This window comes from Charadrius vociferus, unplaced genomic scaffold (assembly GCF_000708025.1).
Source record: "Charadrius vociferus isolate BGI_N301 unplaced genomic scaffold, ASM70802v2 scaffold185, whole genome shotgun sequence".
Taxonomy (NCBI): Eukaryota; Metazoa; Chordata; class Aves; order Charadriiformes; family Charadriidae; genus Charadrius; species Charadrius vociferus.
In genome coordinates, this window is record NW_009648955.1 from 2,762,675 (window position 1) to 2,781,707 (window position 19,033).

At 38.9% G+C, this 19,033-nt stretch overlaps 1 protein-coding gene across 1 annotated transcript in view; it reads right to left on the reverse strand.

The window, feature by feature from the left end:
• Nucleotides 1-19,033, reverse strand: part of UBE3D (ubiquitin protein ligase E3D) — a 51,426-nt gene that overhangs the window by 21,778 nt on the left and 10,615 nt on the right. Inside the window, exons 4-7 of the mRNA XM_009887521.1 lie at nt 14,580-14,649; nt 12,253-12,322; nt 11,288-11,396; nt 3,651-3,820 (exon numbers count right to left, since the gene is read on the reverse strand). Coding sequence (XP_009885823.1) covers nt 3,651-3,820; nt 11,288-11,396; nt 12,253-12,322; nt 14,580-14,649 — 419 coding nt within the window. The remainder of the gene's footprint in view (nt 1-3,650; nt 3,821-11,287; nt 11,397-12,252; nt 12,323-14,579; nt 14,650-19,033) is intronic.

Below are 19,033 nucleotides of genomic sequence, written 5' to 3' on the forward strand. Positions count from 1 at the left end.
TACACTCCACCCAAGAGAAATATTCAAGCGCATCCCAAGAAATCTGAACCTAAGGGTTACTTCAAAAATGGGGTGCCTGAATGGGAATTAATAGAAAATCACAGTTAGGCTCACTCTAGCAGAGGGAGGTTGCCAGGGCAGGATTTCACAAAGCCCGAGACCTCAACTACTACATGGAACCATGTATTTGTCTGAGTAAGTAGATTTATGCTTGTGTAAGTAGACTGAGTACAGATTTTCTTTCATTTCTTCACTCATGTTTTACAAATATGTGATTACATTATTATATTTAGATATGAAAAAGAAATGCTTTAATTTCTAGTTTACCTTGAGCCATCTAAACCTATGGCCCAGCTACACAGTACAGACTCTGCTGTGCCCACAGGTAAGAAAGGTGCTTCCCCTCCCATCGCACAGATCAGATTCTGGCACTGCAGGAATCGGACAGGACCCAAGTGTACCCAGTGACTTGCAACAACTGAAGAGGCTCTCTGGCATCCAACAGGATATCGGAGGGCACGCTTATCCCTTGCAACTGTTGGGCTCCAGGTCACAAGCAGACCTCCTGCTGACTGCTTCCTACACGGGAGGGATCCTTGCTTACTCCCCACTCACAGGGAGCAGACCACAGGCTGCGTTATTTCAAAGGCAGGTGTGTGTGCAGAAACAAGCAAGGTAAGTATTATAATTATTATCGGAATGTGGGCATCTAAAACATTTGGAACTTGCACGTTCAAGAAATCAAACACTTTGTTCAGAATTCTTGAAATAATATTTGAGATCTAAATGCAAACCTGTTGCATTAAATAAGTTGTACTAGTTTTGATATTTTTGCTTCCACTATGTTTACATTCCTATTCAATACAGAAAGACTTCAGTCTTATTGCACATATCCAGGCAGTACTTCAAGCCAACTGATAAACAAGTTAGTGGAAAGAGACTGAAGTGCTCATGTCTTTTTTACTGCTCTTTACCAGAAATATAAAAATGAGAGAACTATACTACAAACCATTAGTTACTTTGGCTACTGAACCTGAAAAAGAACCTCGTGTTCTTTCTCTTCCATTTTTGCATTTGTCCAGGGACTGGACAGGGAAGATGTCAATTACTGTCAGAACAGAATTAAAACCTCAGTTGTGGCTTCTGCTCACTGCAGAATCCCAAAGATAAATACAAAGTAATCTTCAGAAACAAGTGATTTGTAACAAGTCTGTCTGGGGAAATGGAAAGATCTGAATAAAAACTCAAAGTAAAATTCTGCTGCTGAGAACTTCATTCAAGAAAAGCATTTGTGAATGCTAGCTAAGTGACTAAGTAGATCTGACTTTTATCTCAATAGTATGTCAAAGTAACTCAACGTGTGTTAAGGTAATTAAATCTTCTCGGTGATAAAGAATTGAAACTTGAAAAGCAAACCTGTAAGTTACCACTCAAGTCTTACAGAAGTCTAAGTGAAGTGTCTTTCATTTTAGAGCAGGCAGCGGTTCTTGCAATATCTCCCATTCTAAGAATAAGCAGTTTAAATGATAATACTTTAAGGTGTAATTTGTATCACTAAATAACATTTAGATCACAGAGGTTTTCCAATGACAACTTCTGAAGCTACTACATTAAAGGTAATTTTTTTCACTTACATGAATAACATTAACAATGTAGTATGACCTTTTCTCTAAATATTAGAATTTTGCATTCTCTCCCTATGTCAGAGTTTATTTCAGCTATTCAATATTGGATCTGCTTGAAAAATAAAAAGGATATACTTGGCAACACTCAGGATAAATACTATGATGAATTACACATTTTTGCATGGTGTATATTTCTCCTACAAAAATATTTAAATTTGGAAGCACACGTTTGCTTTGTGGGAGACAACATTTTTGTTGTACTTTTATGAGGTTTTGGGCTATAAATTAGTTGTGTACTGACTGAGTCACAGAATCACAGAATTTTCAGAGTTGGAAGGGACCTCTAGAGATCATCCAGTCCAACTCCCCTGCTAAAGCAGGATTGCCCAGAGCACATTACTCAGGACTGCATCCAGGCGGGTTTTGAAAATCTCCAGAGAAGGGGACTCCACAACTAGAGGCAATCTCTTCTAAATTTTAAATACATCCATACCACTTTAAATCTGTCATCTAATTTCCAAGAGTTTAAAGGAAAAACAACAAAACCAAACCCCTATTTAAGTCTAGCTTGTACAAAACCAATGCTTTCTCTTCTATCACTGATGAAACAGAAGCAGAAAATTATGCTAAAATCACACTCCATCACCTGCAAACACTGGATGCTCTGCTTAATCAATATTCTCTCATCTTTGCTCTCCAACTGATAAAGGCTTTAACACGTTAGGCAGTGTATGTTTTTTATAATGTATACTTCAAAGCTTGCTGGAGTCAAATGTTTCCTTTATGAGGGCTCCAGTAGTCTTGGACATGTCCAAGAAAAACATTTCTGTGCTATTGTACTCAACCACCTTCCTCACCTCTTCTTTCCCCGTCTCTCAGGGCCTATTCTTTTTTGAAACAATGCCACCACTGGGCTGAAAGCAAGTTACGCATAGGGACTAATCTGATAACTCAATGAACTTCTGAATCATATCTAAAAAGGGCTTTCCTTTTGAGAACACCCTATATGCTAAGAGTATGCTATACTGATACAGCATTCTTCATATTATTCTGCTAGGCTACATGCACAAGTATCTTTTAACAGTGACGCTGTTAGATACATTGTCCGTGATCATTACACTAACTTACTGCGACCCACCAGACACCACCTGTAGAACTGAAGATAACTTGGCTTAGACAAATTCCAGTCCTGTGAACAGCTCTATCTCTTGCAAAACAATGCACAATTTTAAGGCAAAAAAGGTCAAGACTGAAGCTGAAACAAGTAGGTATGATTTGCTAAACTAATAACTACCCACGTCTACCCTCTTGGTTTCGGCTGTACCAAAGAGGTCCAAATCCTGTACTGTGGAATTGCAGAGCGCATTACTCCCATAAATAACTTGACAGCTGAGATTAGATCTTCACACAAAACACAGAAATTGAAGACAAAGAGGGAGATCTAGCTAAACTTATGCATATTCAGGTGTCAGACCATGCCCCTTATCTCCCCATAATTTTTCCTTCTCCCCGAATTACACCTACAGCTACAGCTGCAGACCAGCACATTGTGAGACCATACAGACAAAACTCATTGCCCCTCTGTGGGATTCACCGTGTCACCATCCTTCCAGCTTCTTCCAACAGAGTCAGAAAAATGACCAAGCTCTAGAAGTGCAGAGTGAGCTACTACATGTAAAAAACAGATACATGAGAAAACATATTACCCTCCTGCATAAGGAAGACAACTTCTATTTGTATCATATACCTAAGTTATCTACATGTGCCTCTAGGAACAACATAACACTTTGGTCTACATTTTAACATTACAGTGCAAAAATTTAACCACCAGATTCTGTCTCTGGCTGTAACAGAAACCAAATACTATTCCGCTAAAAAAAAAAATAAATAAAAAATTATATGCAATTTCAGAGATACACCTCTAACACTAATAGACTATTCAAAGAACCTCAAAGAAATATTGCTGCCCTGAAAAGCAAAACAAATCAACAATCAGAACCTCAGGTCAGAACAGGGTATACTTACTCCTTATTCCTGCTTTTAATGCACGGCTGGTAAAGGACTTTGACAGCATCCCAGGTCCCCACTGGTCCAGAACTAGGCATGAAAATATCTCCAAACAGTGTAAAAACACTGTGGGAGGAGGAACTTCCTAAAGACTCCACGAGCAATGTGTCAGAATTTAAAAGCCATATCTATAAATGAAGAAATAATTTTACTGTAGATTACATCAATTTCAATTTGTTCCTTTACTCTGATTCTAAAGCCACAATCTTACAAAGTTTCTAACAAAGTGTTAACAGACATAAATTGACATTTTATTATTCAGTACAGTCTGCACAGCCTCTAGTGGAAAAAAATGGGTTAATACAACAAACTGATGCCTGATTTATCACAGTCACTCTTAAGATCATTATTTCTGTGAAGCTGCCTCTTTTTGTAGCTGCAGCACATTTCCTTTGTTAGTAACAAAAGAAACAGTCCCAAGCCACCTTTTTCAATACCAAATGGATTATTTCTCTAATTTCATAGTTTTTTAGGAATTAGTTGAGCATATGCTGTTGAACAACTGAGGGCTAAAGACAAGGAACTGAAAGACTGCTTACTGGAAGTGCCAAAAATTAAGGATTTTTAGAAAAAGCGTGATAGTTATGACGGGATGGAGCTAAGACATGCAAAGCAAAAGAAAGCAATTAATGTGGTCTAAAAGGAAGGCTGAGATTTAAATGGCCGTAACAGGCCCTTACTTGGAAAATAAGTCTTTATCAAATTTGATAATCGAACTGGCATTGTTCAGCACTAGTTGCTCACAGCAACCCATGGGCTATTTCCTGGGGAGAGTTTTGAGAAATCTGAACTTTTTGCACCACATTATGATCTTATTTAATCTTTGTGTGATTGTGCATCACTGTTTCAACTTGAATTCAGGGCCTTCATGCTAAGCACTCTACAAAATAGTCAGGCTTTTCCTTTATTCACAGCCTGCAGTAGTGAAGCGATCCAAGTTACCAATGGAAATCAATTTCTACAAGTCTTGAGCCTGTATGAAGTGTTTATATATGAAATATTTATCACAGAAAGTGGGATTCAAGCAGTGCTGCTCACTAGAGAGTAATCTTCTGCTTCTCATGACCTAATCAGCTTCAAGTAAAGCAAGTTACATGATGTTAGGTAGCAGACATATGATATCCCCTGTGGAGGGAGAAAGCCACCGTTAACAGGACACATAGTATACATCGTAATTGAATGTGACAGTCACAATTTATCAGAGCCCAAGGCTCAGAACATTACAGTGGAAGCTCCATAAAAGAGGAATGAGCTATATTGATAAAGATGTCTTGGGAGGGGATGGGAGGAGAATCACTTTAGCATATGCACATAAATGATGACAAGCAACCGCACTTGGCTTAGCAAGTGGCTGTTCATCAGTTTTGCTCTGGTAACTCACTGTACACATTCATAGCCTAAACTGCAAAATATACCTCATTAGCTAGGACCATTGCACACAGTGCTTTAAGCCAAGTGTTTAAAAGGTGTTGGAGAAAATACGGAAAAAAAGAGAAGTGTCCTGCAGACAGGCCACTGCTAGCACGCTTGGCTTTAACTAAACAGAGTTCCTTCCTTTTGAAATTATTAACACTTCCCTGTGAAGCAGCCTCCTAGCATGCTTTTCAGAAGATGAATACCCTTCAAACTAGCCTAGGGAACAATGCAGCAATAGCTGTCTGCTCCGTTCAAAATCCTTCTGCAACTTGCTTTAGAGAAAACAACCAAACCATTTCATTTGCCACATGGTCCCTCTGAAAAGTACTTCCTTCGACCACAAGTGCTGGTATGTGGCATCTGACAGTAACATTCTACCACTTTTGTCTCAACAGCAATGCAACAGATCTGTATTAATAATTTAGCACACAATACAGAGAAAGCAAATGAATCTTTGTGGGTCGAAGTACACTTGGCCATGAGAAAATAAACTTCTGAACTACATTTGCTTCTTTAGGCAATAATTCCCTTTTTTTCCTCATGCATGAATTATTTTTTGATCTTGCTTTTAGTCGGAATGAACAATCATTCACCAAGACTCAGTGTGTTGACTCAAAGGAGTTGATACATGTTATTCCTAGCTAATACAGTTTCACATTTTGTGCTGTGCTTTCAACTATGTTACTCACAATGTACAATCTTTCCTTCCTCTCTACCACTCTGTACAGCAGAGCCTGCACAACCGAATTCCTTCCATATTAACTCCAGAAAGAAAAGAACCTTTACAGAAAGATAAATAGGTGAAGTTTAGAATTCATTCATAGTGCAGATTGATGACCTTTTCTGAAACAACAGCATTAGGAGAGGGTGTTTGGGGTTATGTTGGTGGGGTTTTTTGTTGGTTTTGGTTTGGTTTGGTTTTTAAATCACCTTGTCAATAGGCTTCAAAGATGCTCTTAGCAGAAAAGCCGCAACAAATCTCAGTTATACTTTGTGAGACTTGATCCAAACAGGTGAAATACTGCAATTAATACTGTGTGATCAGTTTCCTAAAATCTCAACCTGGCTCTGCAGCATCAATTTGTGGACAATTAGGCACCATTTCGAATTTAACATGGCTAAAAGAAGCTGTTGTTCTTCCTTGCTAATTCTTTCTTAGTCATTGCAGACATTACCATTACTCTCATCATCACACAGGTCAGTAATGCAAACATCTTTCTTTACAGCTTCTTTGTCCTTACATTCAGATAAAGATGTGGTCTTCCACAAGTTATTGATGATAACTTTTTGACTCAGGTGGTGGAGATGCCAACAAGGATAGCTGTACTACTGGAACCAGAGTACTGACAAAGAAAGAAAGACTGGTGGAGGGTGTTAAGGTTGGGGGCAGCCTTGGCTGTAGTGATCATGAGAAGACAGAGTTCAGGATTAAGTGTAGTATGCATAAAACAACAGGTAGGATTGCAACCTTGGACTTCAGGAGGGCTAACTTTGATCTCTTCAAGAAACTGCTTGGAGAAATCCCATGGGTGAGGGCTCTAGAGGGTAGAGGTCTCAAGAGAGCCAGTTGATATTTAAGTATAACTCCCTTCAAGTTCAGGATCGGTGCATCCCTAGGAGCAAGAAATCAAGCAAGGGAAGCAGGAGACCTGCATGGCAGAGCCGGGAGCTTCTGAAAAAGCTCAAGTGAAAGAAGGAAGTTTACTGTATGTGGAAGAAGGGACTGACCACTTTGGAAGAGTACAAGAATACTGTCAGAGTATGCACGGATGAAATGAGGAAAGCCAAGGCTACCTTGGGAATTAAATCTGGCAAGGGATGTCAAGGTCAACAGGAAGGGCTTCTTCACATACATCAGAGGCAAAAGGAAAACTAGGGAAGACGTGGGACTGCTGTTGAACAAGACAGGTGCCATGGTGACAGATGATGCAGAGAAGGCAGAATTGCTGAAGGCCTTCTTTGCTTCAGTCTTTACTGCTCAGGCCAACCCTCGGGAGTCCCTCACTTTGCAGGTAACAGAGAAAGTCTGGAAGAAGGCAGACTTTCCCTTGGTTGAAGAGGATCAAGTTAGAGATCAATTAAGTAAACTGGATACCCACAAGTCCATGGGGCCTGATGGGATGCACCCGCAAGTGCTGAGGGAGCTGGCAGAAGTCATTGCTGGACCGCTGTCCATCATCTTTGAAAGGTCCTGGAGAATAGGCGAGGTGCCTAAGGACTGGAGGATAGCCAATGTCACTCCAGTCTTCAGAAAGGGCAAGAAGGATGACCCGGGAAACTACAGACCAGTCAGCCTCACGTCCATCCCTGGAAAGATGATGGAACAGCTCATTCTGAACATCCTCTCAAACCATCTGGAGGAAAAGAAGGTTATCAGAAGTATTTATCATGGATTCACCAAAGGGAAGTCATGTCTGACTAATCTGATAGCCTTCTATGATGGCGTGACTGGATGGGTGGATGAGGGGAGGGCAGTGGATGTTGTCTACCTTGACTTCAGCAAGGCTTTTGACACTGCCTCCCACATCATCCTCACAGGCAAGCTTAGTAAGCATCGGTTAAATGAACGGACAGTGGGGTGGATTGAAAAATGGCTGACAGATAGAGCTCAGAGAGTTATGATTAGTGGCACAGCGTCTAGTTGGAGGTCAATAACACGTGCTGTTCCCCAGGGGTCAGTACTGGGTCCAGTCCTCTTCAATATATTCATCAATGACCTGGATGAAGGGATAGAGTGTACCATCAGCAAGTTTCCTCATGAAACAAAACTGGGAGTGGTGGCCGACACGCTGGAAGGCTGTGCTGGCATACAGCATGACCTGGACAGGCTGGAGAGTTGGGCAGAGAGGAACCTAATGAAGTTCAGGAAGGGCAAGCATAGGGTCCAGCACATAGGGAGAAATAACCACATGCACCAGTACAGGTTAGGGGTTGACCTGCTGGAAAGCAGCTCTGCAGAGAGGGACCTGGGAGTCCTGGCGGACAACAGCATGACCATGAGCCAGCAATGTGCCCTGGCGGCCAAGAAGGCTAATGGCACCCTGGGGTGCATCAAGAAGATTGTGGCCAGTAGGTAGAGGGAAGTCATCCTCCCCCTCTACTCTGCCCTGGTGAGGCTGCATCTGGAGTACTGTGTCCAGTTCTGGGCTCCCCAGTTCAAGGACAGGGAACTGCTGGAGAGGGTCCAGCAAAGGGCTACAAACATGATTAGGGGACTGGAACATCTCTCATATGAGGAAAGGCTGAGGGACTTGGGTCTTTTTATTCTGGAGAAAAGAAGACTGAGGGGGGATCTTATCAATGTTTATAAATACTTAAAGGAAGGGTGCCAGGAGGATGGGACCAGTCTTTTTTCAGTGATGCCCAGTGATAGGACAGGAGGTAATGGGCACAAACTTGAACATAGGAAGTTCCATCTTAACATGAGAAGGAACTTCTTTACTTTGAGGGTAGTGGAGCACTGGAACAGGCTGCCCAGAGAGGGGGTGGAGTCTCCCACTCTGGAGACATTCAAAACCCGCCTGGATGCCGTCCTGTGCAACCTGCTGTCGGTGACCCTGCTCTGGCAGGGGGGTTGGACTAGATGATCTCTGGAGGTCCCTTCCAACCCCTATCATTCTGTGATTCCTCATACTTCACAAAGAATAAAGCTCTCAAGGACAGGTGGGTAGCTAAGTATCAACAAGGTGCTCATTATCTCACATCTTGATTGCTGCAGTGTCCCCCTCTCCAACCCTGAGAAATGTAAACTTGTTCTGCTCATGCCCTCCAAGACACAGTTCAAGAATCAGTATCTGATTGACACATCTCTCCCATTTTGTTACTTATTTATTTTCTTTGGCTATCTTCCCACTTGCCTCCTGAAATACAAGCTGCCTTACTTTGAATGCACTTTACAGTGTAATCCCACTGCAAAAGCCAGCCTTCATTCAGTACTAGAAGACTGGAGTTAGTATTCAAACACTCCAAGCTCTCACACATCCTTTGATTTTCACAGATGTGTCTTTTGGGGTTTTATCAGGTTGATCCCATGCATGGGATGAATCCCTGTATCTATCCACAAAACTACTTATTTACCTCTTTCAAACCTACCCATTTCTATAGTACAGAAAAAAATGACGTGTATTAGGATGCGGCTATGCTGACCAATAACGTACCATTTTGGTTGTGTTTGCCCATCTCACTATCTATTTGCTGTCCTCATTCTTAGCTTGTAAGTCATGCAACTTCAAGGTAGGGAACTCTTCAACAGTGGAGCAAAGAAAGGAGGCAAGTGATTCATCTTTTAGAGAATGTCAGAGATATAGTTGGGATAAGTAAGGAAATCCATATACTCCACTTATTTTTTTTCTTGAGACAAAGAGACTTTTATTTATTGTCAGCCTTAAAAAAAAAAAACCAAAACCCCCATAAGTACTATATAGCTTTCAGGAACTTGATTATCACTAACTTAAGTAACAGAAACTCACATTATGACATCCGCAAATAACATAACTGGTAATGTTAAGGGATACATGCAAAGGAAATAAGGAAAAATGAGTATATTTGTGGTTTAAAAAATTGAAAAAGACTTGTGAGATACCTTAACCTTAATTATTACATATGGAGCCTAAGCTGTGTGCATTCATGTACGTAAGCCCAAACACTGTGAATGAGAATCTCTGGCTCATTGTCAAAACAAACAAATGGGACAGCTGGTCCATGATGCATCAGTGATGAGACCACTTGTCTAACTTGGCTGTGTATTCACAGCCTCAAGCACCTACATTTTTCACTGCTTAGCTGTTTGCAATCATTAATACAAACAGTGGTTACTTGTTTCCACAAGACCTCTGAGTCCTAAGACTCAAACCATGACTCCGGAACATGTGTTGGTGTGTATATAGTATCTAGAACATGGACATGAGTAAGGGCTTTCTGATGTTAAACACACAAAAAAATACTAATAGTTCATTAATAAAAAGGAACGGATGCCAATCAGAAGGCAGCCCCTGTGCTAATTCAGCCTACTCTTCTAATCAATACATTGGCAAAAATGCAACTGAGTAATGGCAATCTGCTAAATAAGATAATTTTTCTGTTAGAAAATAACCGGTTTTCTATGCAAGCTACTAGACTTAACCATCAGAATACTAGGTAAATTGGAAACACATAAGCTACAAGGAAAAAAATCACAACAATTTTTAATGACTCACCAATTAGTTTATACATAGTCACAATTATGGGTCTGCTCATGAGATCTTATTTTATCATCACCGAAGTATTTCTCAGTGGTTGCATAAATGTTCTCTTGGCACTAAAATTTATTTAAAAGCAACAGATATACACTTACCTCAGAATCTGGATGTTTGGAAATGACGGAACTTGGACAATGCATATATAAAACAGTTTATTTAATTAGATTGTCTACCTCAACAAAGTGCATCTATAAGTTTATCCAGGGCAGGAATCTACAATCGTGTATTTCTTTATCTTTATGTCTATGAATTACTCGTACAAAGTGCAAAATTACAATTTATGCACCTATATTTAGTTCATGAATAAAAGAAAATATCCCTGGATATACCAAGTGTATAGTATTAAGGTAATTCCAGACCCAGATTCCTATCCATCTTAAAAGTCTGAGGAATTTAGCTGTCACTATTTAAATATCAAGCTTAACCAAGTTTAACAACATTAGAACATTAAGTGTAATAGGCAATTTTATTTTTGTTTGCACTTCACTTTGCAATGCAATGTACTGACTACATTAGTAGCCTCTGCTGACTTCAGACAATATGTGTGAAAGATGCTATACAATTTGATGAACTTCTGGTGATTAAAGATAAGAAGCACTGGAGCAAGAAGACGAGATATATATTATAAAGTCAAACCCTAGGATTGCCATATTTTCTGAATACAAAACACTTATTTCTGTACTACTTGTGGTGCATCCGGAGTACTTTCATTACTGTATTAATACAGAAAATTTCTACATGCACATCTACTTAGATTATAAAATGGGGGGAAATTTCCTACTTGAACAGAATTCTGCAGAATTACTTCAACACAAGAATTTGAATTTGTTAATTTTCTTTAAACATACAATCGTGAACAGCATAAATAATACCTTTTAGGAGCTGGAATTCAGAGTTTAAACTTTTTTCAGCAGGATAAAGATTAAAAAAAAACCAACTTACCAGAATATAGATTTTTCCATCATCTCCTTTTACGGTGAATCTAAATGTGCTTTTAGCAGAGGACAATTCCACAAGACACTGAGCAAACATGCTCTGTACAAATTGAGACCTGTTTAAGAATTGACCACATATTGTATATTTTCATAACACCTACATGGGTGAAGTCATTCAAATCGATGCAGTACATGAGTATCTCCATACTGTCAATTCCACCACATTCTACAATCACTTGTTATTGAGATGGGGCTTCTTTATCTTTCTCTCACTCAAAACCAGAGGCCTTTCTATTTCCTGCAACGGGAATTTTTTAATAGATCAGCAGTCTAAATTGCTCCGCATGCTTTGTTTGGACCAACACCAAATGTCAAATGCTGAATAAAAGCTTTTCCCTGTTATATTTTACACATATGGACACAAAGTTCAGAATGATGCACACATTTCAAATATAATTCACAAAAGGAAAGACCTGTGACTAATGCACAGTACATGGTACAAGATAGCTAGATCAAGTTCTGTTTCATCTTAGTCTTCAAACTGAATTACTTGAAAATTCAAAAATCTCACTTCCAATTCAACATTTCGAGCTTTACTTAATTTAATTGTACATTATGTAACCTTCTATTTCCATAATTAGTCTCCAGACACCATGCAAACTTAAATAGTTCAAAATAAGTATGTAATGTATTTTGGCTTATCACCTGAATAGTGAGACACTGCAACAATTTATACACTATGTCTGTCCTGCATCACACACAATCACACACAAAGATAAGCAAACAAAATTGTACGAATGAATTTAGACTACATTGCCTTTACAATGTTTGTAAATGATTACATAAAATGTGACAGCTCTTTGTTATTATAAGTAATTATTCAAGAAACTAAAATGTTAGTGCATTTCTAACATCCTTTCTAAAACATAAACCTGAGCAAATTATTTGATTTTTTTAGTTTTTATTTGTTACCTTGATGTTGGGCTGAAACTTTCCTCAGATGGTCGAATAATCACCTCAGTAACATAATATTTAATGGTATCTGAAATGACAAAAATATTTTTCAAGTACAACAGAACAACCAACTTGTTAAGACTAAGTCCCCGTATCACTATACTAATTAAACTTTTGTTTGGCACTCAATTATGAGGTGCAGCAGATGGTCAATTTCTGCTTTGGTTTGTGGGAGTAGAAGCAACCAATAACAGAAAACATACACTGCCAGGAGAAAACTACTTTAAGCTAATTACATGACCACCAATTTGTCATTCATATTGATCCTTGTTTAACGCTGGGAACAATCATCTTGAAACAAAGCAAGCAAGAGCTCAAGCCAAACCTGAAAGATGAATTGAAAGAACTTCCCTAAAGCACTGACATCAGCATAGCTTACACAAGTATTTTAGTACCCTCTGCTGCTCAGTAATGCTGCAGTGAATCACAAGAGACAGTTTTAATAACAGCACACACAGGGGAATAATTTTCATCTTTGCTCAAAGAGCAGAATAGAACTTCTTCCCCAAAATTCAACACTAATACTGCATACATTCTGAGTTTCAATGTAACTGTTCCCAAAAAGCCCCACTAAGACAGCCTTTCACACTAAATGCAAGTGTTTGAGTATCAAATTTAATCCCCACCAGTGAAGTCAGGTCAAAGGTGATTGTATTGAAGTTCTGGGTCTATGCTACAAACACAGCCTATCCAGAGGGCCAGCAGAACAGGTTAAGCATATAGAGTAATAAATTCATTCCACTAAGCCTTAGCATATGAAAAACAGTAAAGATTCATCAGTTTCATAAATCAGAAGGGTGGAAGGGATCGTTTCATCTGATCTCTGTCCACACATATTGTTAAAAGTGGATGAAAGGAAGCATTTCAGAAAGACAATCTGATTACCAAATGTTTAGTAATCCCACCCCTTCTCCAGATAAGTACTACACTTTTTTAATTATCCTCATTGTTAGAAAATTATATTTTACCTCTAAGTTTAATTTTAGTCTGGTCCACGCTGTGCCTAGTTCATGGGAGACAGGAGGGAAAGAAGCCAGTTCAGTCACTCCAGCTCCTCAGCTGTTACCTTGAGTAACAGCTCAGTGCTACCGCTGAAAGGGCATTGGGAATTAAGGAGATGTTTGCTTGCAGGGAGATAGAAGGTGGGATTTCCCCAGAAAAAAAAGCACACGAATATATGGGGATAGAACTGGGGGAAGGAATAGCCAACAGGGTAATTTCAAAGCCAAATCTGGCCTCCACAGCTACACCACTCTAATCCAGCTTTATCTTCAAGGCACTGATATCTGCTCACGAGGAAGCACCAAAACATGACAGTCAAGTCTGCTCTCTGCTCTCTTTTCACAGAGATGGTCCTGTCTACACTTATACCATACATCTCTGGTTAGGTTTTTTGTCTGCTCTTTGAATGCCCTATAAAGTTCCTACAGTACTGAAGAAACATGGTCAAAACAAGGGACATGCTATCTAACTTCAGCCACGTACAGAGTCCAGACCAACTCCCCGCATATCTACGTAGTATTTGCCTTTTCCCATACCCTGTGATCACATCAGCTGCTGCTTGCTACAACTGTCTGAAGGCTTAGATTAAGACTTCCATTATTCACGCTGATTTGTAAAGCTCTTTTTCAATCACCGTCTTTCCAAAGTCTTACAACCTGCATTGTGGGCTTTCAAACATCCTACCTTAAATTTGGTTTTATTAAAGTCTGCACTGTTCAGATCCCTGTATGGGACAATCTGAACCTTCTGTAACAGAAGACCTACTGTCCTATGTCCCTCATGACTTATTTCTTAAACAGGCTTTGTATTTTCTGATAAGTTTTTATATTCTCTGCATCTCTGTGTGACCCAGTGCGAGCCGGGCTCACGCTGACTGCAGCAGTGGAGTAGAAGGAGAATGAAAGAACGAACCCGGCTAGTAACAGTCTTACCTGTGCTTCTCTCCTGTTAATAACTGCATTTTGAAAAACACCAGAGACTCACCTTTAGATTACTTCAGGTAAGCCCTGCCGATTCAATATAATGACAGCTTTTAAACCAATAATCTTACCATCTCATCATAGCATGAAACAGAAACAAGGATGAGGAAAATCCCTGTCATAAGTCACTTTCAAGGTCTAACAATGGAAGCAACAACCTCATCTGTTCCAGAAGGGAATAAAGACAAACACATGGGAATCAGCCCTGCACCTTACTGATAAACTACTCTTCTCCAGAGTTTTTAAGCTCCAGTGCTCAATGGCTGATGCAGTGAAGTCTAGTTTGGTTTCTACATCCCATACCTGATGATACCGTTTCTCCCAGCATCGTCTTGCAGCGCTTACAAATTACTCTGGTATTTTTCTTTGATTTCTGTAGGACAAAGAAATGTCATTTAAATGTCACTCAGTTATTCTGAAAAAGGAATGTATAATTTTAACATACTCTCCAGAGTATATAGTGAACTTTGTACTTGTTTCTGTTCTCTTTATGTTTACGTACACACAGATTTGCATTCACTATTTCAGCTTTCTACACTTCAATTTGCTTGCAAGTTTCATACTAGTTTTAAAATCTAGCAATATATAATGATCACAGCACAAACTGCAATAGCTAACAGGGGAATCCTGTAATACTGAGTGACTGAATGATAAAATGACAAGGTAAATTTGATTTTGATAAGGGCAAAATAATGCACATGAGAAGTATTCCAAAATACATACATAAAATATTACGCTGCAATGTGACTACCATCACTCAGTGAAGTTGTAGCCACTGTTGACAGTTCAATCCTCAGCAAAGAGCAGAAAATGTCCACAGAGTATTCTGAATTACTAGGAAACAGATGAAGAACAAAACATAGTATGATATTCTAGGAAGGAGCAGTGGATTCTGTTCTTGAACATCCCCTCTCCTTCAGTTCAAGCAGAAACAGAAAAGGCATTCACAAAGAAGAAGAATAATTGTCAGAGGTGCAAAACAGTTTCCATATGTGGGAAGAAAACACACATAATGGGAGAAAGCATGAAAGATAGAAAACGGGTATTTTTGAGATATATAAAATCATAAACGTTTAGGAAAAGCTGAAGAGGAAAAAAACATTAACTCTCACAGCTCATGCTATGAAATTATAACCTGGTTTGTATCAAAGAAAAGTATTCACTACAGGAAAGTATTTTTCATACTAAAACTATACGTAAGTTCAAAAAGTCTTCAGAAGTTCAGGGTAAGCAATGTTCATCAAGGGCTTATTAAAAACAAAAAATGTGGGTAACAACATCCGGGTCAAGAAGTCTCTACATTGGCCAAAACATCGTTCAATATTTGCCTTACTCTTATGCATCCATTACTGCCCACTGAAAAAGATATAATTTCTGGATGAACTTGTGATCTGCCCTAGTAACACTCCTAATTCCAGTGTCAATATTTAAATTCAGTATCAGTATAAAGATACACGTAAGCACAACTCCAACTTTAATCCAAAGTGTAAACTCCAGAACTGGTTCTGTGTGGGCTTATTAACCTGGGTGTAGCACAGTACAGCTCTGGTCTGGAAGCGGTGCATATATGCAATCAAAATGATGCTCCTGAGTTAATAAACCCTTCTGGAGTTAGAAATCCTGAGAATGTAATAAGATGACACCTAAACTGGATTTTAACACGTGGTCTTTCTATAATCACCTCTATAATTGTTCATACAGTATACACTGCATAAAAATACTCATGTGTAGTTAAACAACTATTGCTTTATCAGCTTGGTTTGCAAGTCCAAACAAGTCACTATCAACCTGAGAAACCATATTGCAGCACATGCCTACAATGATAATATCTAAATTTAGCATAAATTAAACTAGTTGGGGGGAAAAAACTCCAAATTTATCTTTTGCTGTAACCTTTGTAAAATATGTCCACAATTCCCATGGATTCCAACTGGAGCGAACATACACGCACACTTTGGGGAGCATAGGTTTTATTCATCACCACTATCTACTTAGTATTCAGATTCAAAAAGGTACGATGAGAGAGAATTCTGTCGGACTGATGTCCAGAACAAAAAGTGTGCTCTGAGGCCTATCACAACACAAAATAATAAAAAAATAAAAATAAAAATTGCTGCATGAAGTAAATCCAATGGCCCTAGCTATGTCAGGCAAACTTTTTGTCTTACAAAGCCAAGTTTTGAAGTATGTCCATTACAGGCTGTCTTCAGAACATGGATTGTGGACTTTCAGACTACACAGACTTCAAGCACAATTATCCTAACAAAAAACTGAATAATGCTTTGTTAATTGTTTGATATTAATTCAAGCACCTCAAAGGACATGTGGTCTGTTATTAGATCGCTGGTGAAAGAGTTTATAGACCGGTCAAATAGATACTTTGGGCCACCTAATTCAGTTTCTCTATGGAAAAGTGTAAGTACTTCCTGCTACAATGATAGGGAAGGGGTAAACAAGGGAGACAGAGGACTTATACACACCAGTCTGTATCATTAAGTAGATTGTGCTTAGTCTCACATTCTGCACTAAAACACAGCCAAATGCCCGATCATATATTCAGGAACAACAGCAACAACAAAACTAGTGATGATAAAATAAAGGAATACATAGTGGAAGACAGCAAAAAAATCAAAAGAATTTAGACTATGGTAGCAAACCAAACCAGAGTTACTAATGAGATGCTACAAAAGAAAGGGCAAATATGATCTCTGAGTGCATGAACAACTGAGTAGTTGAAACAGATAAACAGAAAAATGTAACATCTTCAGAATTAGTGAGATGATTACTGCAAAAAAAGGATCTATGAAGTATGTTAAAAAGTTGGAAAAGGGTTTGGAAAACTGCTACAAAAATAATTTCTAGAAAATAAATACATTTCAGAGATAAAAAAAGATACAGAGTTGTAATTCTTAGTGTGCTTAATTTAATAAGAAGGCAGCAGAGTCAGGATGATTAACCACTCAAACAGCTTACCAAGGAATGTGATAAAGCTTCTATCACTTGAAGTATTTAATAAATATTGGATGTCTTTCTCAAAGCTATAGCTCAGGCACAACTGATGGATTTGATGTTGGAAATACCTAACAGAACTCTCTGATCTGTACTACGCAAATAATAAAATGAACAGAAAGGACCACTCTAGCTCCACAAAAACCAGAAAGCGTCCCACCTGGAATCTGAACTTATGATCACAAAGTCCTGCTTGTTCCTCACAAACCAGGAATCCAACTAAAAGCCCCAGGGAGAGCCCAACAGCTTCTGTTAAAGCTTCAGAGAGCTGACTATGTTGGAAGTACAGTCCCCTTGCTATGGAGATCAGAAACAACATATAGTTCATATATAAGCAGTTATCCCATCTCCAAATTCCTACCTTGCGACTTCTCTCGAGCATACACAGTAAGGTTACTTGCTTAATGTGAAGAGCAAGAATAAGTGGACAGGGCTTTGTGAAAACCAGTATTTGAGGTTGGTACAAATATTGCACAGTACAAGTACATAATAGATGGTACTTCCTTGAAAGCTACAACTTGAATGTTTTTTTCTGACTGCACTTACAGGTGCTAGCTGAGAACTGTGCAGTATGGCACCTAAAAAACACCACTAACTCGTATCATGCTTCAATGGAAAAAGCGATAGTTTTAGCTAGACTAATTAAATCAATATATCTATTTGACAACTTGCAGCTGCTGGCGATCTGCAGATGGAGGTGGATCACCAGCCTAATATTTTCTGTTTCTATTCCTAAGGACCCCTGATACAGTGTCAGGGAAACTATTTTCCCCAAGAGATACTATTAGGATGCTGCAAGACCATGTGACATTTAAAAACTATGTTACACCAGAAGACTAATAGATGTGAGAAATATGTTTTCAATGAACGAATGCTGTCTTGGTCCCACTGGAGGCTGGAAAAGATTGTTTAAGCATCTCTGGTAAATTCCTGCTACTATTTTGGTCATAGGCAAACACTTTCCAAAGAACTGCAATGCAATTAAAAAAGAACTTTCATACTGGGGCAGACTGCAACAATATTCTCTGAAATGAGAACATTTATGCCAATAGCAATCTATCTTGCCTGTAACTTTCTATTACTCATATTATGGAAGAATTTTCTGTTTCAGTATGAGGGGTTTTTTCCTTATTAGTCCAGTTTCTCCTGGATCTTAGAGTTTTACTCATTTGCTTGGCAACCGAGTGATACTGGAAATAAGCAAACACAAAAATGAGAATTTATTGCAAGTATGAAAGATGTAGAGAAAGAGGGATTTGATACAAACAAGGAAAGAATTCTCAACTTCAATGCAAGTTTAAGGAAGCAAACAGGAAAATTCATCACACTAAACTACTATTGTATGCCTCTGACAGAAAATAACCTCCTCCCTCATTCAAAAGTTCTGCTGTTATCCTGGTTTGACCCACATCTCAGTAACATCTTTGTCCCACATCCTTTTATCATGTTTCTAACTCAAAAACAACCCTTTTCTGGCAAACATTCTCTTTGATTGATCGAAGAAGTGTGTTGGGCAGAGTGCTCCCCTGTCTTTGGGCTGCAATATGAACTCCATGCACCCTGCCTCTTCCCAGCTTTGTTCCCGTTGTTCTATGATCTCTTTTGAGACTACTGAAATGTGAGATAATTAATTTTGGGGACCTCTGGCAGAAAGCATTGTCCTCTTGGAAATTCAGAATCTTCTGCTCAGCCTCCTTCTTAACGATACTTAAAAGAAATTACTCCAACTGCCACAGAGTTAATCCAAA